General features: G+C 40.5%; 1 protein-coding gene across 1 annotated transcript in view; it reads right to left on the bottom strand.

Moving 5' to 3' along the window:
- LRRC63 (leucine rich repeat containing 63) overlaps positions 1-23,562 on the bottom strand; it is a 187,706-nt gene that overhangs the window by 121,491 nt on the left and 42,653 nt on the right. The window contains exon 3 of the mRNA XM_053704945.1: positions 1,444-1,604. Within this exon, the coding sequence (XP_053560920.1) occupies positions 1,444-1,604 (161 nt within the window). The remainder of the gene's footprint in view (positions 1-1,443; positions 1,605-23,562) is intronic.

Here is a 23,562-nt window from a genome sequence, read left to right as displayed (position 1 = left end):
GTCCAGGGGTTACATTTATCAGATGTGATGCTGTGCAGGAGTTAGATTTGATTATATTTCTGGAAGTGCAGTGGTTACATGTGTCATATCTCAAGGAGTATAGGGGTTACATTTAAAAGATGTCTGGCAGTGCCGCAGCAGTTACATTTACCAGATTTATGGCAGTGCAGGGGTTATATTTGTCATATCTCAGGAATGTCTCCCACATATGACACAGCCAGTGGACACTGTTTGCATGTGTAGCTCTACCAATGACTTACTAATGATCAAATAAGATTTACGTGACAATAAGTTTGAGTGCCAAGCAGTACATTACTTGTACAGATATTATTAATGATATTTACCAGCACACACACAGTATATACAGTATGTATATACACACAAATTATATATATATACATATACACACACACACATACACACACATATATATATATATATATATATATATACACACATACACACACAGTATATATATATATATATATATATATATATATATATATATATAGTACACACACACACACACATACACACAGTATATATGTATATACACACACACATATATATATATATATATATATATATATATATAGGAGATGTTTTGAAACATGTAAATAATAAACATAAGGCTATTTCACTCATTGTCCCACAGCTACATTTGAAGTGTGTGTATTTGAGCACCTATAATCTGACACACATTTTACACTGATCACTGCAGATAAAGCAGGCACAATGCACACTTGTTTTGTGTGACCTGCAGTGGGGAAACCAAGGTATTCCCAATTTGCTTTTTTATCTGTGGCTGCCAGGATATAAAGCACAATAGGGATACTACTCTCACACACACGTTGGTTATACGGCTGTGTTTTTACAAAATTACTTCAGCTCTGTAGTAAGTGGGCTAGCAGGAGGAGGGGCATTGCAAGCCCTAGGTTAACTGTGAGAGCACCAGCAGGGAAATGCAACTTTATTTGTTATCTGGTTGTAAATAGAGGAGAGTAAAGAGATTAGCTGGGCCCTCCAGAGGCGGATCTCCAGGGTCCAGTGGCTGCAAATGGTTGATGCGACATTTGGGACCCGTCACTTTTAAAATGTAAAAAAACAAAAAACAAAATTTAAATCACTTCTTTTGCCCTGGGGGGCACAGCATTCCATTTGGGGGGGCATTGCCCCCCCCTTAGAGCCGACCCTGATTATAGCAATCACTTTTCATACACCTTTTTTTCCCCTTATACCCTCTAGACTTTCTTCTCATTTTTTTAATACAACTCATGAAGATTTTTTCCTTCATGTCCCTTCCTATTATCCTCCTCTCACTTTTTCACGCTAAGCGTCATATCCATCCCATGTTTCCACACACATTTTCAACCATAAAAAGTGCAATTTATCCTGCTGCATTTTATTTTAAAGTTCATATCAAGAATATATTGGATTTAATACCTTCAGACTCAAAGATTTTCCTCCATGTATCAGGCTCCCCAATATAGCAAGCTCACAGTATGTTTCCAGGACATTGTTCTGATCATGGCCTTTAGCGGAATGAGCAACTTCTGAACACTGTAAATATTGTGATTTCAGCAGCGGATGTAATGTGTCTTCTCCTTCAATAACACAAATTAATTTGGTCAAGAAACAAAAAAAGATTGTTATTTTATTTGTGAATCAGTTATCATGTGAGGAATTCCATAACTACAGTTAGATCAATATATTAAATAAAACATGAGCACAGTAAATTGTCTATTATGCTAACAGAGAAAATATTATTATTATGTCAAAGGTTTTATATAACACAATATTGACTCACACACACACACATCTACAACATCATCAGCTGCATAACTACAGGCATGGAACAAAATCTCATTTACCATCACTCACCTGATACACAATAGTATAGATTAAGAAGCCGATCTATCACGGCCTGAATGGGGCCGTATACCCCTGTTTCCGCGCGTGCCTTCATGCTCACCGGAAACAGGTTATGCTACAGGCGATTGGTCGCGAATCTGCAGGAGGCGGCATTGCACAAGCAGTTCACCAGAACAGCTAGTGCAATGATAAATGCCGACAGCGTATGCTGTCGGCATTAATCGATGTCTGGCGGACATGATCCGCTACAGCGGATCATGTCCGCCAGACACTTGATAAATCGGCCCCTAAGAGTACTATTGAACATTTATATATTTGTCCATCATAGATTGACAGGTGACATAAAAACAAAAAATTATGCTTACATGATAAATTTGCTTCATGGTAGTCCATGAGCCATTACGTATGGAATTAAACTCTAGCTTTTAATCCCTCCCACTCCCCATTATACCTCAGTCTAGCGTATAGCCAAGTAAAGGAGAATAATAGAAAAGCAGGAAAGAAAAAAGCAGGGTGTATCAAGTGCAAACTAGAAATGCTGCCAACTGAATATCAAGAATGGGTGGGTCTCGTGGACTCTTACCATCAAGAAAGACATGAATTTATCAGGTAAGCAAAAATGTTGTTTTCTTTAATAAGGTGGTGAGAGTTCACGTATCATCACATGTGGGATCTTATACCCAACCTGCGGAGTCCAGGAGATCACTATGAAAGGGCGGGACATGAAGTTAAGGCAGGAACATTAATTACCAGACCCAGCTGCCTAGAGGACTTTCCTGCCAAAAGTAGCGTCAGAAGAGGCAAAAAAACACATCAAAATTATAGAGTTTAGTAGCTGTGAGTAAAAAGGTACTAGGTATCTGATTTGCAAATTTGTTCCTTACTTGCACCCAGGTGACTGATCTTGGAGGGAGGATTCATTTTCTGTATATACTGTATATATACAGTACATATACACAAAAGGAGTGTAAATGGACTATTTGGTCTATTTTTCCCTTCAATTTCTTGTCCCGAGTGAGAAAAGTTCCTTTTCCTCCAGACACAGTGGAAATGATAACGTCAAGACAAGGTCAAAATAAATTCTTCCCTGAAAAGAAGAGATAAAACTCTATCTTTGGACACCCTGTTTGCCGACAATGACTTTTGATCTTAAATCACTCCTTGTCAGCACTGCTAAAGTCATATAGTTAATATAAAATTGAATGATGTAAACAATGGGACCACTAATAAGTGCATTAGTCGACTTTAGAAGCTTCAAAGAATGTTGAAAATCTTCAAATCCAGTTGTTTGGAAGTTGTAGACTCTGTATCCTGATCATTTAAAAAAAAACAAAAAAACTCCTCTTCCTAAAAAAAAAAACTTACCTTCAGAAACAATTTGAGGTGTCTGAGTCTGAAAACTAAAAGGGCATCCTAAGGTGTTCTGATCCCTGATGATGCAGAAGAACCTGATAATTTAACTTTAAAATGACTTTTGCACATACTTGGAGTAGTCATAGCTGTCACAATGACACAGCGCACAAACCTTTAAATCCTGGAGCAACATCTGAAGCACTCCCTTGTAATGAGGTAACAGAGGAGGACAGATTCACTTAAAGGGAGAGCAGCATTAGACTGCTATAATGCCTAATGTGATCCATTAAGGAATTGCCAAGCGGAACAATCCTGCAAAAACAAAATGTATGCTTACCTGATCAATTCTTTTCTTTCCTGGCATGGAGAGTCCACAAATCCATTCTAATTCAACTCCTGGCCACCAAAAACCCCAGTCATTCATCCGAGAGAATACGGAAAACAAAGATGACACAAGGGTATAGAGGTGCCTGAGGTTTTTAAAAAAAAAAAATTATGACAAACGCCATCTTAAAAAGGGTGGGTCGTGGACTATAAAGTCCAGGAAAGAAAATAATTTATCAGGTAACCATAAATTTTGTTTTCTTTCCAATGGCATGGAGAGTCCATAAATCCATTCTAATTACTAGTGGGAACCAATGCCCAAGCTAGAGGACACAGAATGGAGGGAAAGGAGAACAAGAAATGCGGACCTAAACAGAAGACACCACCGCTTGAAGAACTTTCCTCTCAAAAGAAGCCATTGCAGAAGCAAAAATATAGAATTTGTACAATTTTGAAAAAGTATGCAACGAGGACCAAGTGGCCGCCTTGCAGATTTGTTCCACAGAAGCCTCATTTTTAAAGGCCAAGGAAGAAGAGACAGCCCTAGTGGAATGAGCTGTGATTCTCTCAGGAGGCTGTTGTCCAGCTATCTCATAAGCCAACCGAATAACACTTCTCAGCCAAAAAGAAAGAGTAGAAGAAGTGGCCTTCTGGGCCTCCGTTTACCAGAGAATACCACAATAATGGCAGTAGACTGACGCAAATCTCTAGTTGCCTGCAGATAGAACTTCAGGGCATGCACAACATACAGGTTGTGCAACAAACATTCCTTCTGAGAAGAAGGATTAGGACATAACGATGGAACAACAATTTCCTGATTAATATTGTGATCCGATACCAGCTTAGAAAAAAAAAAGCTATTTGGTACAAAGGACAGCCTTATCCACATGGAAAATAAGGTAAGGGAGATCACGCTGCAGAGTGGAAAGCTCTGAGACCCTACGAGCAGAAGAAATAGTAGCAAGAAGAAACAAAACTTTCCAAGATAAAAGTTTAATATCAACAGAGTGGAGAACCCTAAGAACAAGATTAAGGCTCCATGGAGGAGCAACTGGTTTAAACGCAGGCCTGAGTCTGACCAAGGCCTGGACAAAGGATTGAACAGACATTTATGTAAAATATATGAAAGGGCAGAGATCTGACCCTTCAGAGTACTGACTGACAAGCCCTTCTCCAGGCCCTCCTGGAGAAAAGACAAAATGCAGGGAACCCCCATCTGACTCCAAGGGAAACCCCTAGATTCGCACCAAAAAAAAGGTATTTACGCCACACCTTATGGTAAATCTTGCGAGTTACCGGCTAACGAGCTTGAAGCATAGTATCAATAACCTCATCTGAAAAACGTCGTCTAGACAAGACTAGGCGTTCAATTTCCAAGCAGTCAGCTTCAGAGAATCTAGGTTTGGATTGAAGAAAGGAGCCTGAAATAGAAGGTCCTTCCTCAGAGTAAACTTTCAAGGGGGAAGGGACGACATCCTTACCAGATCCGCAAACCAGATTCTGCGAGGCCAAGCTGGGGCGATTAGAATCAACAACGCCCGCTCCTGTTTGATATGAGCTATCACCCGTGGAAGAAGGGCAAAAAGAGGAAACAGGTAAACAAGACTGAAGTCCCAAGGAACCACCAGAGCGTCGGCCAGAGCTGCTTGCGGATCCCTTAATCTTGACCCATATTTTGGAAGTTTGGCGTTTAGACATGATGCCATCAGTTCCAACTCCGAAACTCTCCACCTATGGGTTATCTTCGAGAATATTTCTGGATGAAGAGCCCACTCCACGGGATGAAAGGTCTGCTCAGATAATCCACTTCCCAGTTGTCCACCCCTGAGATGTGGATGGCAGAAAGGAGACAATTGTTGGTCTCCGCCCACTGAAGTATGTGAGTCACCTCCTTCATAGCTAAGGAGCTCCGAGTTCCTCCCTGGTGGGGAAGTGGCTAGGCCGAAAAGTAGGGCTACAAATTGGAAGTGTTTGTCCAAAAAGGCAAACCGTAGAAATTGGAAATGTTCCTTGTGGATCGGAACATGAAGATACGCGTCCTTCAGGTCGATGGTAGTCATGAACTGACCCTCCTGAACCAAAGGGAGAATAGAATGGATAGTCTCCATTAGAAGGACGGAACCTTGAGAAATTTGTTGAGACACTTGAGGTCTAATACCCTCTTTCTTGGGAACCATAAATAGGTTGGAAAAGAATCCCTGACCTTGTTTCGCCAGAGGAACTGGGACAATCACTCCTAGAGACACGAGATCCTTGACACAGTTTAAGAAAGCCTCTCAATTTATCTGGTTTGCAGATAATCTTGACAGGAGAATTCTGCCTCTGGGATTTGAATCCTATCCTGTATCCATGGGAGACTACTTTCACTGCCCAAGGATCTGGGACATTGTGAATCCGAACCTGCTGAAAGAAGGAGCTTGCCCCCCACTTGATCCAGGACTGGATCGGGGCGGACCCTTCATGCTGATTTTTTCTCAGAGAAAGGCTTCTTGGATTGCTTACCCTTATTCCAAGGTTGGTTAGAGCTCCATGGAGGTCTTGGCTTTCTCAGGTTTGGAGATTGCGAAAGGAACGGAAATTAGAATTTGGTGACCCTTGGGTCTCCCCTTCTTGTCCTGTTGCAGAAAGGCTCCCTTTCCACCAGTAACCGTGGAAATTATTTAAGACAGGCCAGGACCAAATAAAGTCTTGCCCTTAAAGGGCAAAGACAGAAGTTTTAGCCACAAGACCAAGATTTTAGCCACAAGACTCTGCGAGAAAGAACGGAAAAGCTAGAAATCTTAGCCCTCAAACAATCTACTTGAATGCTGGCATCACAGATAAATGTATTAGCCAGATTTAAAGCATTGATCCTATCCTGGATTGCAGTCTCCTCCAAAATCAAATTGGAAATGGAGTCACACCAATAAGAGGCCGCACCGGCAACTGTCACAATACTAGCAACTGGTTGCCATTGTAGACCCTGGTGAAGAAACATTTTTCTTAAGTAACCTTCCAGTCTCCTATCCCAAGGGTCCTTAAATGAGGAACTATCCTCAGGAGGAATAGTAGTTCTCTTGGCTAAAGTGGAAAAAGCGCCCTCTACTTTAGGGAAAGTGCCCAAAAGATTGTGCACAAACGGGTAGATTACAAGTTTTTCACTAAACAGGGTGAGAAACTAACGCCAAAAAAGTTGCGTTATTTTACTCTCCATAGCGCTGCCATTACAAGTTACTGAAAAGCCTCCCTGTGCATGTGAAATGATGGCACACAAAAGCCAAGGGCTGCTTTGAAGTGCTTGGGCACACTTTCCCCAATAGACATCAATGGGGAGAGAGTGCGGAATGAAAAAACAAAAATTATGATTTACCAGATAATTTCCTTTCATTCGATACAGGGAGAGTCCACAGCTGCATTCATTACTGTTGGGAATACAGAACCTGGCCACCAGGAGGAGGCAAAGACACCCCAGCCAAAGGTTAAATACCTCCCCCACTTCCCTCGTACCCCAGTCATTCTGCCGAGGGAACAAGGAACAGTAGGAGAAATATCAGGGTGAAAAAAGGTGCCAGAAGAAAGCAATTTAAATTTAAGGCCGCCCTCCAGAGAGCACGGGCGGGCGCTGTGGACTCTCCCTGTATCGAAGGAAAGGAAATTATCTGGTAAGTCATAATTTTTGTTTTTCTTCTAAATACAGGGAGAGTCCACAGCTGCATTCATTACTATTGGGGAAACAATACCCAAGCTATAGAGGACACTAAATGCTAACGGGGGGGGGAACAATAAGGCAGACCAATATGAGGGCACCACAGCCTGAAAAAATTCCCATCTCCTGAAAACTGTTTAAACAGAAGCAAAGGACCCTAAAAAATTAGCAGGACCCAGAAACTGCCCAACAATTAGGACCGTAAGAGCCCACGTCAGAGACCACACAAAGTCACTGGTCCCAAAAGAGCACACAAACCTCTGAGGAGACAAGAGTCCCACTGACTATGAGGTCAGACGAAGAAACACTCCTCCACAAACACGATGAGGAGGACAACCAAGACTCTCAACACCGTACGCTTCCACAGAAGGAACACAGAAACCAAGTGACTATGCTAAAGAGTACTGAAAGGACCTTGAGGTACGATCCCAGAAAAAAAGGGAGAGAAGCACCTTGCAGGACCTGAAGAAAAAGTCTCCTTAGAAAGTAGATCTAAAAGAAGGCGGATTACCCGACTGCAAAAGAAACTAGGACCTGGAGAGATAATCCAGAAACGAAGAGGTCAATGAATAGACTAATTCAAGGACCATCTTCTGAATTGATACAAAGAACCGATGCAATCCTAGACAATAAGTCTAATGTCCAGGACTAAAATTTGAACGCAACTGCGTGACCGCAGGTTGAGTAGTAGCAAAAGGAAATTAACCCCAGAATAGAACAGAAACAGATATCTAGATCTGCTCAGGAGCCCACACATGTGAGCCGAAGTGACGGATGTGACCACCCGCAACTGCACCTCTGTTAGACAACCAGACTAACCCTCAGGCTAAGAACTAACCGTCCTGTCAAAAAACAGCTAAGAACCCTTTCACCGGGACACCCTGGAAGAACCAGAGAGAACCTCCAGAAGGGATATAAAATCAGAGAGAACCAACACCACCCCACCAAAACAGGGGTGAGGGAGGCCGGCAATCCTCACTATACATCAAAACACCAGGGGCGAAAACCCTGTCAAAATCCATAATAATGAGCCCATAATGTAGAAGACCAACCACGAAATGAGTCACAGCACAAACAAAGGAGAAATCAGGAACCCTGATGCCTGCCCCTGACATAGTCAACCCGGAAGTGGTGACATAGTCGAAGAGAACAAGGAAGAATAAACTTCCCCAGCACCGAAAAGATCCAGAGATCTACTGAAGAATCCAAGACCACAATCTCCAAAAGGCAAGACTAGGATAGGCACGAATGGCCAGAGAACCTAGATTGGATCCTACCAAAGGTACAGAGCCATCAAAAGGACACATCAGAAAAAAGAGTCCCTCAACCTCCTGCTGAAAAAGGATCTAGTTCAGAAAGAACCCAACTGGTAAAACTCAGAAGACCAGGTCCTCAGAGTAGAAAGAGCGACCGAAGATTCCTAAGTGTCACGCCGCGCCGCTCTAGCCGTTGCTAGGGGCGCAGCGTCTCCTTCCCTGCTTGTTGCCAGGGGCTGTGTCGGGTCGGATGCTCCCTTCTCCTGATGCGGGTCCGGACATCTGTGGCGCGAATCCTGTGTCTATGTAAGCTTCTATCAAACGATCTATCACTGCCCAAGTATAGGTGTTACTTTGTGTACTCCTTGGAGTGACAGATCATTTTTTCTTATTATCTTGCTGTGTTTTGAACCCTGCCTGTCTGACTTCTCTGCCTGCTATACCTCTGAATTGCTGGATCAATACGCTGCTGCTGAACTCTGCCTGTCTGACTACTCTACCTTTTTAACCCCTAAATTGCTGGACTGATATATTGCTGCTGAACCCTGCCTGTCTGGCTTACTCTACCTGTTAAACCCCTAAATTGCTGGACTGATATATTGCTACTGAACCCTGCATGTCTGACTACTCTACTTATTAACCCCTGTTATTCTGGATTGCCTCTTTGTTGCCGAACGCTGCCTGTCTGACCAATCTAGTGGTGTGCCCTTGGACTGCTTTACCGTTGCCAAACCCTGCCTGCCTGACCATTCTAGTGGTTTTTCCTTGGACTGCTTTACTGTTGCCGAATCCTGCCTGTCTTACCATACCAGTGATTTGCCTTGCCCTGTTCTGCCGTAGCCATTGGGGACTGTCCTGCCTGTGGTGAGTGCCGCATTCCTCATCTTACTAACTTTCTTTTTTTTAATATAAACCTTCAACCGGAAGATCCCATTAATCGCGACATGAAATCGCTAATGGTGGAACACAGGTATCAAAATCTGAATCAGAGGAAACCCTCTCTAACATATCAGCATCCTCCATAACTCAACTAAGCAGATTATGGTCAATAAAAGAAAAACTACTAGCACCTTACACCCCCAATGGCTGGGGCACTCACCACCTCCTATAAACCAGACAGATAGAGAAAACAGATCCTCTCCGCAGTCGCACAGTCAGGAATACAGAAATGGGAAACAAAAAAGCATGACCGCACCCTGTGCAGCGTGAACAATTCACTCCCGCTAAGAAAAGAGCGCCAGTCTAAAAAACTGTGCAGCTTGAAGTAACCTGTACGTTCCGTAAAAGCCTATGAGCCCCAAACAACCATACACATAAGTAGTCAAAATCACATTACAAACATGATTGCAAACCCCTACTGTTCAATACTCCCCCTCCAGAGACATTAACCCTTGATTCCATAAAGATAAAGGAGTCCCACTGAGACCCTGTCTTCTCATTACGTTACAAGCATGTAAAAAAATTGAAACGATCTTACCGGAATCTATGCCATGGAACAGCAACACGGTCCTTCAAGTTTGACAGATGATAGCAACACTTCTGACATGGACTTGAGTGCAGAAAAGCAGGCAGCGAAACTTGTCAACGCTGATTACTAAAGGAGCTGTTAATATGAGTCGGGATGGTTTCACAGAAAGACTCTCCCTGCATCTCTAGACTCTAACTTTCATCAATGCTCTCACTGAGAGGCCGACAAGACTACTTAAAACTCCAGTCCCATCTTGAAGAGTACTACCCTCCATAAGGAACTACTCTGTATCTTCCGACACTTCTCTGCCAACCTCCTATGACGAAAGGCAAAGAATGACTGGGGATGAGGAAAGTGGGGGAGGTATTTAAGCCTTTGGCTGGAGTGTCTTTGCCTCCTCCTGGTGGCCAGGTTCTGTATTCCCAACAGTAATGAATGCAGCTGTCGACTCTCCCTGTATTTTGAAGGAAATCTCCGTAACGCAACCCCATTGATGTCTAAGGGGGAAAAAAATGTAAGTTTAAACTTAACACCCTAACATAAACCCCAAGTCTATACACCCCTAATCTGCCGCCACCGACATTGCCAACACCTAAATAAAGTTATTAACCCCTAATCTGCCGCCCCCAACATCGCAGACACTAATAAAAGTTATTAACTCCTATTCAGCCGCTCCCGGACATCGTCAGCACTATAACAAAATTATTAACCCCTATTCTGCTGCTCTGCGATATCGCCGACACCTAAATTAACCTATTAACCCCTAAACCTCCATCCCCCCACATTGCCGCCACTAAATAAACCTATTAACCCCTAAACCGCCAGCCAACCCCCTTCGCAAAACACTAAATTAAACTATTAACCCCTAAACCTAACACCCCCGCTAACTTTAAATTAAAATTAAAACTATCTTAAAATAAATAAAAACTTACCTGTGAAATAAAAAAAGCTAAGTTTAAACTATAAATTAACCTAGAAAAAAAGGGGGGATACTAATGGCACTGCTTAAATTTACAATTTAGGGTAGCCTAGTGATTTCTGGTTCTGGTAATATGGTATAAATATCCAACCAGATTGGTAGTGTTACCTAAAAAATTGGCTGAGGTGCTGTGTACTTGTTTTGTCAAACGAAAATTATCAATCCTTGGATTGATGGAGTGTACACCTATATAGCACTCATTCCCTAATTGATAGTGACAAAAATTGGACAAGAGCTGTGTCTCCTTGGAGGAGAGTGTGCGTGGGGATGTTTATTAAAATATAACCTTTATTGGTAATCTTTTAAAAATATACGGCAACAAACACAATTGACATACAAACTTTATTAAAAACACAGGTTTGGGTCTTAATAGATTATTATCCGTTATTCACGGAGTACATTACGTGGTTGTGTTGTGTTTCAGAAATTACTTGGGTTGGAGGTCAGGTTAATCCCAGTGATTATATAGTGATTTATTATACTTTGAGCTTATATTTGAGAAGGCTGTGGTATTGTGATATTTACTCTGTTGTTATATGAGTGATCTGTGACTCAACTTTCAAATCAAATTTTGATATTAAAGGTATTAGCGTAAATATTCCATGTTATCACCAATATTTATTATTAATGCTTGTAAAATTGCATTTCATATGTATCTTGGTGAGACACTGCTTAATTTCCTAGTAGTTGTCTTGTTATTTCAGTATGATATTGTGGGAAATATATGTATACTGCTGTTTTAAGTAGCCTCCTAACTATATAGATACTGAAAGTACTTTCTGTGTATAGTATAGTAATACTGGTCGGTAAGTTAATGTATTAACCCCTGTGATATCTTGGATCGTGTATTTATCAATACTTAAGTATGCACAAGCATTGTGCTTAAATCACAAGCATTGTGCTTGATATCTTAGATCGTATATTTATCAATACTTAAGTATGCACAAACATTGTGCTTGAATCATTACACAGAAATTGTATTTTTTAAATTTCTTGGAATTTTTAAAGTTGATAGTGTGTACTATACTTGTTATAACAGTAGCATATTTAAGTAATTTAGTAGCTCTATTGGATCTTAGCGTTAGGATCTTACGATGTAAGAGTTATAATATTCTTGTGAGTATGCTTTAATGTTACAAGAAAGTAGCTGTTCTGGTATGAAAATTATGCTCTTAGTATGTATCAACTATTACTAAGTGGTCTTAAATAATTAAAGCATGTTGTCCTCTTAGGCCTTAGGAGTTGTTAGCGGTATTGTGGTGTAAGTTTGCTGAATATTGGCGTTTTTTTCTGTGTATTTAAATATTCGTACTCCTAACCGCTTGCTGAATGCTTGCTTTTGATACTGGTTGTTTTTTAAAGTAATTCGCTAAGTACTTGCATTATTATATCTGGGCTTAATGTGTCGCCTATATAACTGTTTGCAATATTTGCAATACTTGCGATATTGTATCTATGTTGGTGTATAACAATATTAACCGCTTACAAAATCCAGGCTTAATGTATCACATGTGTCTAAGCTTAATGTATCACATATATAGCTACTTGCAGTATTTGCAATCCTTGTGATACCGTATCTATATCTGGTTTTTAATAATGTTAACCGCTTACTAAATCCTAGGCTATACCTGTCAATTTGGCGTAGGGTGCTTCGTTAAATATTGACAGTGTTGTATATATCTTTTAGAGCTCCATAAATCTGGCCGTTGGCCAGTTCTAGGCTTCTAATATCAAATGCTCATGCTACTGAATAAACTCCGTTTACAAGTAAATTTACTTAATATTGTGCACAACCACAATAGTTATATATAATATAAAGACCTCTGTTCCTGCTGATTAAAAAATGCTAACTGGCATTCTACAAACAATTCCCTAACATGTTTCGCCACTAACGTGGCTTTTTCAAAAAACAACCAGTATCAAAAGCAAGCATTCAGCAAGCGGTTAGGAGTACGAATATTTAAATACACAGAAAAAACCGCCAATATTCAGCAAACTTACACCACAATACCGCTAACAACTCCTAAGGCCTAAGAGGACAACATGCTTTAATTATTTAAGACCACTTAGTAATAGTTGATACATACTAAGAGCATAATTTTCATACCAGAACAGCTACTTTCTTGTAACATTAAAGCATACTCACAAGAATATTATAACTCTTACATCGTAAGATCCTAACGCTAAGATCCAATAGAGCTACTAAATTACTTAAATATGCTACTGTTATAACAAGTATAGTACACACTATCAACTTTAAAAATTCCAAGAAATTTAAAAAATACAATTTCTGTGTAATGATTCAAGCACAATGTTTGTGCATACTTAAGTATTGATAAATATACGATCTAAGATATCAAGCACAATGCTTGTGATTTAAGCACAATGCTTGTGCATACTTAAGTATTGATAAATACACGATCCAAGATATCACAGGGGTTAATACATTAACTTACCGACCAGTATTACTATACTATACACAGAAAGTACTTTCAGTATCTATATAGTTAGGAGGCTACTTAAAACAGCAGTATACATATATTTCCCACAATATCATACTGAAATAACAAGACAACTACTAGGAAATTAAGCAGTGTCTCACCAAGATACATATGAAATGCAATTTTACAAGCATTAATAATAAATATTGGTGATAACATGGAATATTTACGCTAATACCTTTAATATCAAAATTTGATTTGAAAGTTGAGTCACAGATCACTCATATAACAACAGAGTAAATATCACAATACCACAGCCTTCTCAAATATAAGCTCAAAGTATAATAAATCACTATATAATCACTGGGATTAACCTGACCTCCAACCCAAGTAATTTCTGAAACACAACACAACCACGTAATGTACTCCGTGAATAACGGATAATAATCTATTAAGACCCAAACCTGTGTTTTTAATAAAGTTTGTATGTCAATTGTGTTTGTTGCCGTATATTTTTAAAAGATTACCAATAAAGGTTATATTTTAATAAACATCCCCACGCACACTCTCCTCCAAGGAGACACAGCTCTTGTCCAATTTTTGTCACTATCAATTAGGGAATGAGTGCTATATAGGTGTACACTCCATCAATCCAAGGATTTATAAATTAACCTAACAACTATTCTAATAACATTTAAAAAACTACCAATTAAAAAATCTAAAATTACAAATTTAAAAAAAAAACTAACACTACGAAAAAAATTAAAAAATCTAAAATGACAAAATAAAATAAACACTAAATTACGAAAAATAAAAAACACTAAGATTACAAAAAATAATAAACGAAAAAAAAAAAAAACAAAGAACCTAAACACTAACCCCATAATATTTACTCACGGTTCCTGAAGTCCAGACATCGATCTCCATCCAGGCAGCGATATCCTTATCCATCCCGGGGGTGTCTTCTATCTTCATCCCAGAGGCGCAGATCAGAGCCATCCTGGAAGCCGAAGACATCCTGCGTGGAGCCTCCTCCTCATTTTTTTGGGTGAGTTTTTTTTTAGATTAGGGCCTTGGGCTTTTTTAAAAGAGCTGAATGCCCTTTTAAGGGCAATGAAAAAGAGCTGAATGCCATTTTAAGGGCAATGCCCATACAAATGCCCCTTTAGGGGCAATGGGTAGCTTGGTTTTTTTTTAGAGTTGTTTTTTTATTTTGGGGGGGTTGGTTTTACTGTTGGGTGGACTGTATATTTTTACAGGTAAAGGAGCTGTTTAACTTAGGGTAATGCGCTACAAAAAGCCCTTTTAAGGGCTTTTGGTAGTTTATTGTAGGCTAGGGGGGGTTTTATTTTGGGGGGCTTTTTATTTTTATAGAGCTATTAGATTAGGTGTAATTGTTTTTATTTTTGATAATTTCGTTTATTATTTTTTTTGTAAGCTTAGTGTTTTTTATTTTTTTCGTAATTTAGTGTTCATTATTTTTTGTAATTTTAGATTTTTTATTTTTTTTCGTAGTGTAGGTTTTTTAAATTTGTAATTTAGATTTTTTAATGTGTATTTTTTTAATTTTATTAGAATAGTTATGTTAGGTTAATTTATAGTTTAAACTTAGTTCTTTTTAGTTCACAGGTAAGTTTTATTTAATTTAAGATAGTTATATTGTAATTTTAATTTAAAGTTAGGGAGGTGCTAGGTTTAGAGGTTAATAGTTTAATTTAGTGTTTTGCAATGTGGGGGGCTGGCGGTTTAGGGGTTTATAGGTTTATTTAGTGGCAGCGATGTGGGAGGCCAGAGGTTTAGGGGGTTAATAGGTTTATTTAATGGTGGCGATGTTGGGAGCGGCAGATTAGGGTTAGTAGCTTTATTATAGTGTCAGCAATGTCGGGGGCGGCGGATTAGGGGTTATTAGGTTTATTTAATAGTCACAATGTGTGTGGGCGGCGGATTAGGGGTTATTAGATTTATTTTATAGTTGTGATGTGGGTGGGTGGGCGGCAGATTAGAGGTTAATAAGTTTTAAATAGTGTTTGTGATGCAGGAGGGTGGCGGTTTAGGTTACGAAAGGCACGAAAATTAGACTGTCTAGCCCTTGGTTTGGCTCTGTCTTGAGGCAGGGCATGGCCCTTACCTCCAGTAATGTCAGCGATAATTTCTTTCAAACCGGGCCCGAATAATGTCTGCCCTTTGAAAGGTATGTTAAGTAATTTAGATTTAGAAGTCACATCGGCTGACCAGGATTTTAGCCACAGTGCTCTGCGCGCCTGAATGGCGAATCCGGAATTCTTAGCCGTAAGCTTAGTTAAATGTACTACGGCATCAGAAATAAATGAATTAGCTAGCTTAAGGACTCTAAGCTTGTCTATAATTTCATCCAATGGAACTGAGCTAATGGTCTCTTCTAGAGACTCAAACCAGAATGCCACCGCAGCCGTGACAGGCGCAATGCATGCGAGGGGTTGTAATATAAAACCTTGTTGAGTAAACATTTTCTTAAGGTAACCCTCTAACCTTTTATCCATTGGATCTGAAAAGGCACAGCTATCCTCCACCGGGATAGTGGTACGCTTAGCCAGAGTAGAAACTGCTCCTTCCACCTTAGGGACCGTCTGCCATAAGTCCCGTGTGGTGGCGTCTATTGGAAACATTTTTCTAAATATAGGAGGGGGGGAAAGGGTACACCGGGCCTATCCCACTCCTTGGTAATAATCTCTGTAAGCCTCTTAGGTATAGGAAAAACGTCAGTACATGCCGGTACCGCATAGTATCTATCCAGCCTACATAATTTCTCTGGGATTGCAACCGTGTTACAATCATTCAGAGCCGCTAATACCTCCCCTAATAATACACGGAGGTTCTCAAGCTTAAATTTAAAATTTGAAATGTCTGAGTCCAGTTTATTTGGATCAGATCCGTCACCCACAGAATGAAGCTCTCCGTCTTCATGTTCTGCCAATTGTGACGCAGTATCAGACATGGCTCTAACATTATCAGCGTACTCTGTTCTCACCCCAGAGTGGTCGCGTTTACCTCTAAGTTCTGACAATTTAGATAAAACTTCAGTCATAACATTAGCCATGTCTTGTAAAGTGATTTGTAATGGCCGCCCTGATGTACTTGGCGCCACAATATCACGCACCTCCTGAGCGGGAGATGCAGGTACTGACACGTGAGAAGAGTTAGTCGGCATAACTTTCCCCTCGTTGTCTGGTGAAATTTTCTTGACATGTACAGATTGGCTTTTATTTAAAGTAGCATCAATGCAATTAGTGCACAAATTTCTATTGGGCTCCACATTGGCCTTTGAACATATTGCACAAAGAGATTCCTCTGTGTCAGACATGTTTAAACAAACTAGCAATTAGCTTAGCAAGCTTGGAAAATACTTTTCAAATAAATTTACAAGCAATATAAAAAACGTTACTGTGCCTTTAAGAAGCACACAAAACTGTCACAGTTGAAATAACAATGAACCGGATTAGTTATAGAAACCAAATTTTCACAGTAAATGCATTAAGTTAGCAAAGGATTGCACCCACTAGCAAATGGATGATTAACCGCTTAATACCAAAAAACGGATAACAATTGAAAATATAAACGTTTTTATCACAGTCAAAGCACAGTCTCACAGGTCTGCTGTGAGTGATTACCTCCCTCAAAACTAGTTTTGGAGACCCCTGAGCTCTGTAGAGACGTCCTGGATCATGCAGGGAGAAAAAGGCAGACTGTGACTGAATTTCTACTGCGCAATAAAGCGCCAAAATAGGCCCCTCCCACTCATAATACAACAGTGGGGAAGCTCAGTAAACTGATTTAATTCAAAACAAACGACAGCCATGTGGAAAATAACGCCCAAAATTTTTTTTCACCAAGTACCTCAGATAAATAAACGATTAACATGCCAGTAAACGTTTTAAATATAAATTATGAAATGTTATTAAAAAGCCTGCTGCTAGCCGCTCTCACTGCAGAATAGGCTAAAAGTTATATGTATACAGTATTTTCTTAGTGAAGTGCCATTCCCCAGAAATACTTTAGTGTAAACATACATACATATCAGCCTGATACCAGTTGCTACTACTGCATTTAAGGCTGTACTTACATTACATCGGTATTAGCAGTATTTTCTCAGTCAATTCCATTCCTTAGAAAATAATATACTGCAACATACCTCCTTGCAGGTGAACCTGCCCGCTGTCCCCTGTTCTGAAGTTACCTCGCTCCTCAGAATGGCCGAGAACAGCAAATGGATCTTAGTTACGTCCGCTAAGATCATACACAAAACTCAGGTAGATTCTTCTTCTAATGCTGCCTGAGAAAAAACAACACACTCCGGTGCCGTTTAAAATAACAAACTTTTGATTGAAGAAATAAAAACTAAGTTTAACAACCACAGTCCTCTCACACATCCTATCTATTAGTTAGGTGCAAGAGAATGACTGGGTATGACGTAGAGGGGAGGAGCTATATAGCAGCTCTGCTTGGGTGATCCTCTTGCACTTCCTGTTAGGGAGGAGTTATAATCCCATAAGTAATGGATGACCCGTGGACTGACTACACTTAACAGGAGAAAGTAAATTTTTTGAGTGCGGAATGGATGTTGCGTTACAGGCTAAAATGCTTGCGGTATAGCTATACAGACACGACTCGTAATATGCGTTACTGGCCATTACACTGGAATTGTCTTTTTTTACACAAGCATTTTAGACTCAACGCACAACCTGTAATACTGGCGCTATGAAAATTGCACACAAAAACATAATTTTTTTTTAATGCGGAATGGATGTTGCGTTACAAGCTAAAATGCTTGCGGTATAGCTATACTGACACGACTCGTAATATGCGTTACTGGCCATTACACTGGAATTGTCTTTTTTTACACAAGCATTTTAGACTCAACGCACAACCTGTAATACTGGCGCTATGAAAATTCCACACAAAAACGTAATTTTTTTTAATGCGGAATGGATGTTGCGTTACAAGCTAAAATGCTTGCGGTATAGCTATACTGACACGACTCATAATATGCGTTACTGGCAATTACGCTGGAATTGCCATTTTTTTAAGCGTTAAAAGCTGTAACAGAAAACTCGATATCTACCTGTTAGTCAGCAACAAGAAACATCTTTTTAAAAACAGGAGACAGAGAAAAAGGAACACCCTGCTTCTCCCATTCCTGAGCTATAATGTCAGACATGCGATCTGGAAAAGGAAATACTTCCACAGATGTAGGTTTGACATCAAAAACTCTGTTAAGTTTGTTAGCCCTTTTAGGAGTCTCTGCGACTGTAGTTTCGTAATACTTCCAACGTAGCTAAAACCTCTTTCAAAAGTAAACGGAGGTGTTCAAGCTTAAATGGAAAATTTACCTCATCTGAGTCTGCTGTACTAGCAACAGCAGATTCAGAATCAGAGATCTAGCCCTCAAAAGCCACTGAGGAATGCTCCTTCTCAGATAACTGAGACAGACTGACTAACACAGCTTTGGCGGAGTCAGAACTTGTCTCTTAGGATTAGAATTGTTCTCAGATTTTCTCTTACCAGCAATAGGTAAGGCACTCAGCGCTGCAGAGACTGCACCCCTAGGGACAGGTTGAGTTGAACCGCAGGGCTCTGCTTGTGAAACTGCGAAAGCTTGGGACATTTGAGGAGAAAGCTGAGGCATGGCACAGACAACATTATCCTGAGAGACAGATGGCTCTGAGAGGGAATCTGTATTTTTAGACATTAGCGTTTTATTTAAGTATGTGGAACAAAACTGCACAGGAGGAATAATCTGAGCCTTCAAGCAATATAAACATTTGTCAAACGACAGAGCAAGGCCTTTATCTGAGTCCATCTTGCTGGAAAGAGATTCTGAACAGCAATTATAACAAACTTTATTAAGCTCAATTAATAAAAACTTCCTTAGGACTGCTTTGAAAAAAAGTTGGCAATAAAAACTTCCTTAGGACTTCTTGTCCTAAGAGAAAAATGGCACAGCTAAACCTCAGTCTTGCAGAGGAGGCTTACCACTCTGGTGACCAGGAAACCCACTGTAGAATAAATCAACTATGGATGAAATCTAAGACCGCCAAACTCTCAGACGAGCTGAAATCTGCAACGACGCTCCGCTCTCCAAGCCGGCAGTGTAGAGAAGCCGAAACGGAAGAGTGGAGAGCGATCATGTGATCGCAACAGAGGAAAAAACACAATTTATGCTTTCCTGATAAATTTATTTCTCTTGTGGTGTATCCAGTCCACGGATCATCCATTACTTGTGGGATATTCTCCTTCCCAACAGGAAGCTGCAAGAGGATCAACCACAGCAGAGCTGTCTATATAGCTCCTCCCCTAGCTGCCTACACCCAGTCATTCGACCGAAGACAAGCAAGAGAAAGGAGAAACTATAGGGTGCAGTGGTGACTGTAGTTTAAAAATAAAAAACACCTGCCTTAAAATGACAGGGCGGGCCGTGGACTGGATACACCACAAGAGAAATAAATTTATCAGGTAAGCATAAATTGTGTTTTCTCTTGTAAGGTGTATCCAGTCCACGGATCATCCATTACTTGTGGGATACCAATACCAAAGCTATAGGACACGGATGAAGGGAGGGACAAGGCAGGTGCTTAAACGGAAGGCACCACTGCCTGTAAGACCTCTCCCTCAAAAATAGCCTCAGAAAAAGCAAAAGTATCAAATTTATAGAATTTAGAAAAAGTATGAAGCGAAGACCAAGCCGCCGCCTTACAAATCTGTTCAACAGAAGCCTCATTCTTAAAAGCCCATGTGGAAGCTACCGCTCTAGTAGAATGAGCTGTAATTCTTTCAGGAGGCTGCTGGCCAGCAGTCTCATAAGCTAAGCGTATTATACTCCTTAGCCAAAAAGAAAGAGAAGTTGCCGAAGCCTTTTGGCCTCTCCTCTGTCCAGAATAGACAACAAACAATGCAGATGTTTGACGAAAATCTTTAGTAGCTTGTAAATAAATTAAATTAAAGCACGAACCACGTCAAGATTGTGTAAAAGACGTTCCTTCTTAGAAGAAGGATTAGGACACAGTGACGGTACAACAATCTCCTGATTGATATTTTTATTAGATACCACCTTAGGTAGAAACCCAGGTTTGGTACGTAACACTACCTTATCTGCATGGAAAATGAGATAAGGGGAATCACATTGTAAAGCAGATAACTCCGAAACTCTGCGAGCCGAGGAGATAGCTACTAAAAACAGAACTTTCCAAGATAAGAGCTTAATATCTATGGAATGCAAAGGTTCAAACGGAACCCCTTGAAGAACCTTAAGAACTAAATTTAAACTCCATGGTGGAGCAACAGGTTTAAACACAGGCTTGATTCTAACCAGAGCCTGACAAAATGCCTGAACATCTGGAACCTCAGCCAGACGTTTGTGCAACAGAATAGACAGAGCAGAAATCTGTCCCTTTAAGGAACTAGCTGACAAACCCTTCTCCAATCCTTCTTGGAGAAAGGATAATATCTTAGGAATCCTGACCTTACTCCATGAGTAACCCTTGGATTTACACCAATGAAGATATTTACACCATATCTTATGATAGATTTTCCTGGTGACAGGCTTTCGTGCCTGTATTAAGGTATCAATGACCGACTCGGAGAAACCACGCTTTGATAAAATCAAGCGTTCAATCTCCAAGCAGTCAGACGCAGAGAAATTAGATTTGGATGGTTGAAAGGACCCTGAAGTAGAAGGTCCTGTCTCAGCGGCAGAGTCCATAGTGGAAAGGATGACATGTTCACCAGATCTGCATACCAAGTCCTGCGTGGCCACGCAGGTGCTATCAAAATCACTGATGCTCTCTCCTGCTTGATCTTGGCAATCAGACGAGGGAGCAGAGAAAACGGTGGAAACACATAAGCTAGGTTGAAGGACCAAGGCGCTGCTAGAGCATCTATCAGTGCTGCCTTGGGATCCCTGGAACTGGATCCGTAACGAGGAAGCTTGGCGTTCTGACGAGACGCCATGAGATCCAGTTCTTGTTTGCCCCAAAGTTGAATCAACTGTGCAAATACCTCCAGATGGAGCTCCCACTCCCCCGGATGAAAAGTCTGTCGACTTAGAAAATCTGCCTCCCAGTTCTCTACTCCTGGGATATGGGTAGCTGATAGATGGCAAGGGTGAAACTCTGCCCATAGAATTATCTTTGAAACCTCCAACATTGCTAGGGAACTCCTTGTTCCCCCTTGATGGTTGATGTAAGCTACAGATGTTGTCCGACTGAAATCTGATGAACCTGACCGCAGCAAGCTAAGGCCAAGTCTGAAGCGCGTTGAATATCGCTCTTAGTTCCAGAATGTTTATCGGAAGGAGGGCCTCCTCCGGAGTCCATGATCCCTGAGCCTTCAGGGAGTTCCAGACTGCACCCCAACCCAGAAGGCTGGCATCTGTTGTTACTATTGTCCAATCTGGCCTGCGGAAGGTCATACCCTTGGACAGATGGACCCGAGATCTCCATTGTCGAGAGCTGCAAGAGAATGACTGGGGGTGGGCAGTTAGGGGAGGAGCTATATAGACAGCTCTGCTGTGGGTGATCCTCTTGCAGCTTCCTGTTGGGAAGGAGAATATCCCACAAGTAATGGATGATCCGTGGACTGGATACACCTTACAAGAGAAACTTGCTGCGCCACAACATAAAGTGCGTGAGTTCTGCTACACTATACAATACTATCAGTGTACAGATTCCTCACACGGAATTAAAATGCAGCCCCAGTAAAAAAAAAACAACTAGCAACAGCATACGATATGAGTCCTAGTGACTCTTAGCTCTTTCCTATGATACCACAAAGAAGCAGTAAAAAACACACACTATAAGGGCAATATAAAATTTAGCCCAAAAGTTCCAGTATCCCTCTCATGGCTAGCCTCATTCAAAAGGGAAAAAAACATTAACTCCTTAAGCTCCATTAAAGCAATTTCAATGCCCTGTCAGTGCTGCCTAAATGCATATCCCCATAATTAAAGGATAAATATGTACTATATGCTGTCCAAAGAGGAGTAACCTCCAAAGTGCTGAGTACAGCGATACGTCCTAAGACCCTACAGCTAGTGTTTAATGTCGACCCCTGCTCACGCGCAGCCAATCTCCCCACTGCTTCTTAACTCTCGGCTACAAGTTTTCTCATACGAGCCTGTGGCCAGATAGTTTCATAAATCTGTCCCATAGTGTTTACATAAACAAACACCATTTATATATAAAACTCACATGACTTGATAAAACATTTGTATTGAGTATTAACCCTTTCATGAAAGGGTTATAAAGTCTACATCGGAACAACGTTCCGATGTGGACAAATTGAAATCACGCGATCATGCAAACGATCGCATGATTTCAATTATGGGATTGGGTCTGGGGGGCGTCCCTATGACGCTAGGAACGCCCTCCAGACCGAGATCAAATCCTGCAAGCCTAGTAGGCTTCAGGACAGCCGTTTGCGATGATGTTGTATTCTGTCATAACAGTTTTAAAGCCCAGTGCCATTGTGACGGAATACAACGGCTTAACGGCATTAAAAGGTTAAAAAGAGTTTTTATCAAATCATGTGATTGCTGGTTATAAATAGTGCCTATATATATATATATATATATATATATATATATATATATATATATATATATATATATATACAGGAAGTGCAGAATTATTAGGCAAATTAGTATTTTGACCACATCATCCTCTTTAGCTCTGAAACATTTAGCTCTGCTTCTTAGCAAAGAGATCAAACTACAAAAGGATCAAATACATAAGGATATTTGAGTTATTTCAGGAGTTATTCAGGGTTATTCAGGCTTATTCAGTAGTAAATAATACTTATATTTTTCTTATTGTTAAAGTGTTGCATAGTTTAAAATGTCTCAGATACAGTGCAATGGGTGTTTTGCACTTTTTAATCGTTCTACTTTTTGGAGATTTAGGGGCTGTCCTGTTTGTAAGCAGTTTTCCCTGTTAAGGGAGGAAATAGCTAAACTTCAAGCTAAGGTAAGTAACATACCTGTTACCTCTACAAAGCTGCGTCAGAAAGAAGCCCCTCTACCCCAGAGATCAGCAAGGAGAGGCAGATGGATCACTGTAGGCTCTGGAAGAATTAGAACAGTAGACCAGAAGCATTGCCCACAACCTCTGCCATTGCAAAACTCCTATGCTGCTCTTGCCGAATATACTTGTGAT

Source organism: Bombina bombina, chromosome 3 (genome assembly GCF_027579735.1).
Source record: "Bombina bombina isolate aBomBom1 chromosome 3, aBomBom1.pri, whole genome shotgun sequence".
NCBI classification, from domain to species: domain Eukaryota; kingdom Metazoa; phylum Chordata; class Amphibia; order Anura; family Bombinatoridae; genus Bombina; species Bombina bombina.
This window is presented reverse-complemented; position numbering and strand designations above follow the sequence as displayed.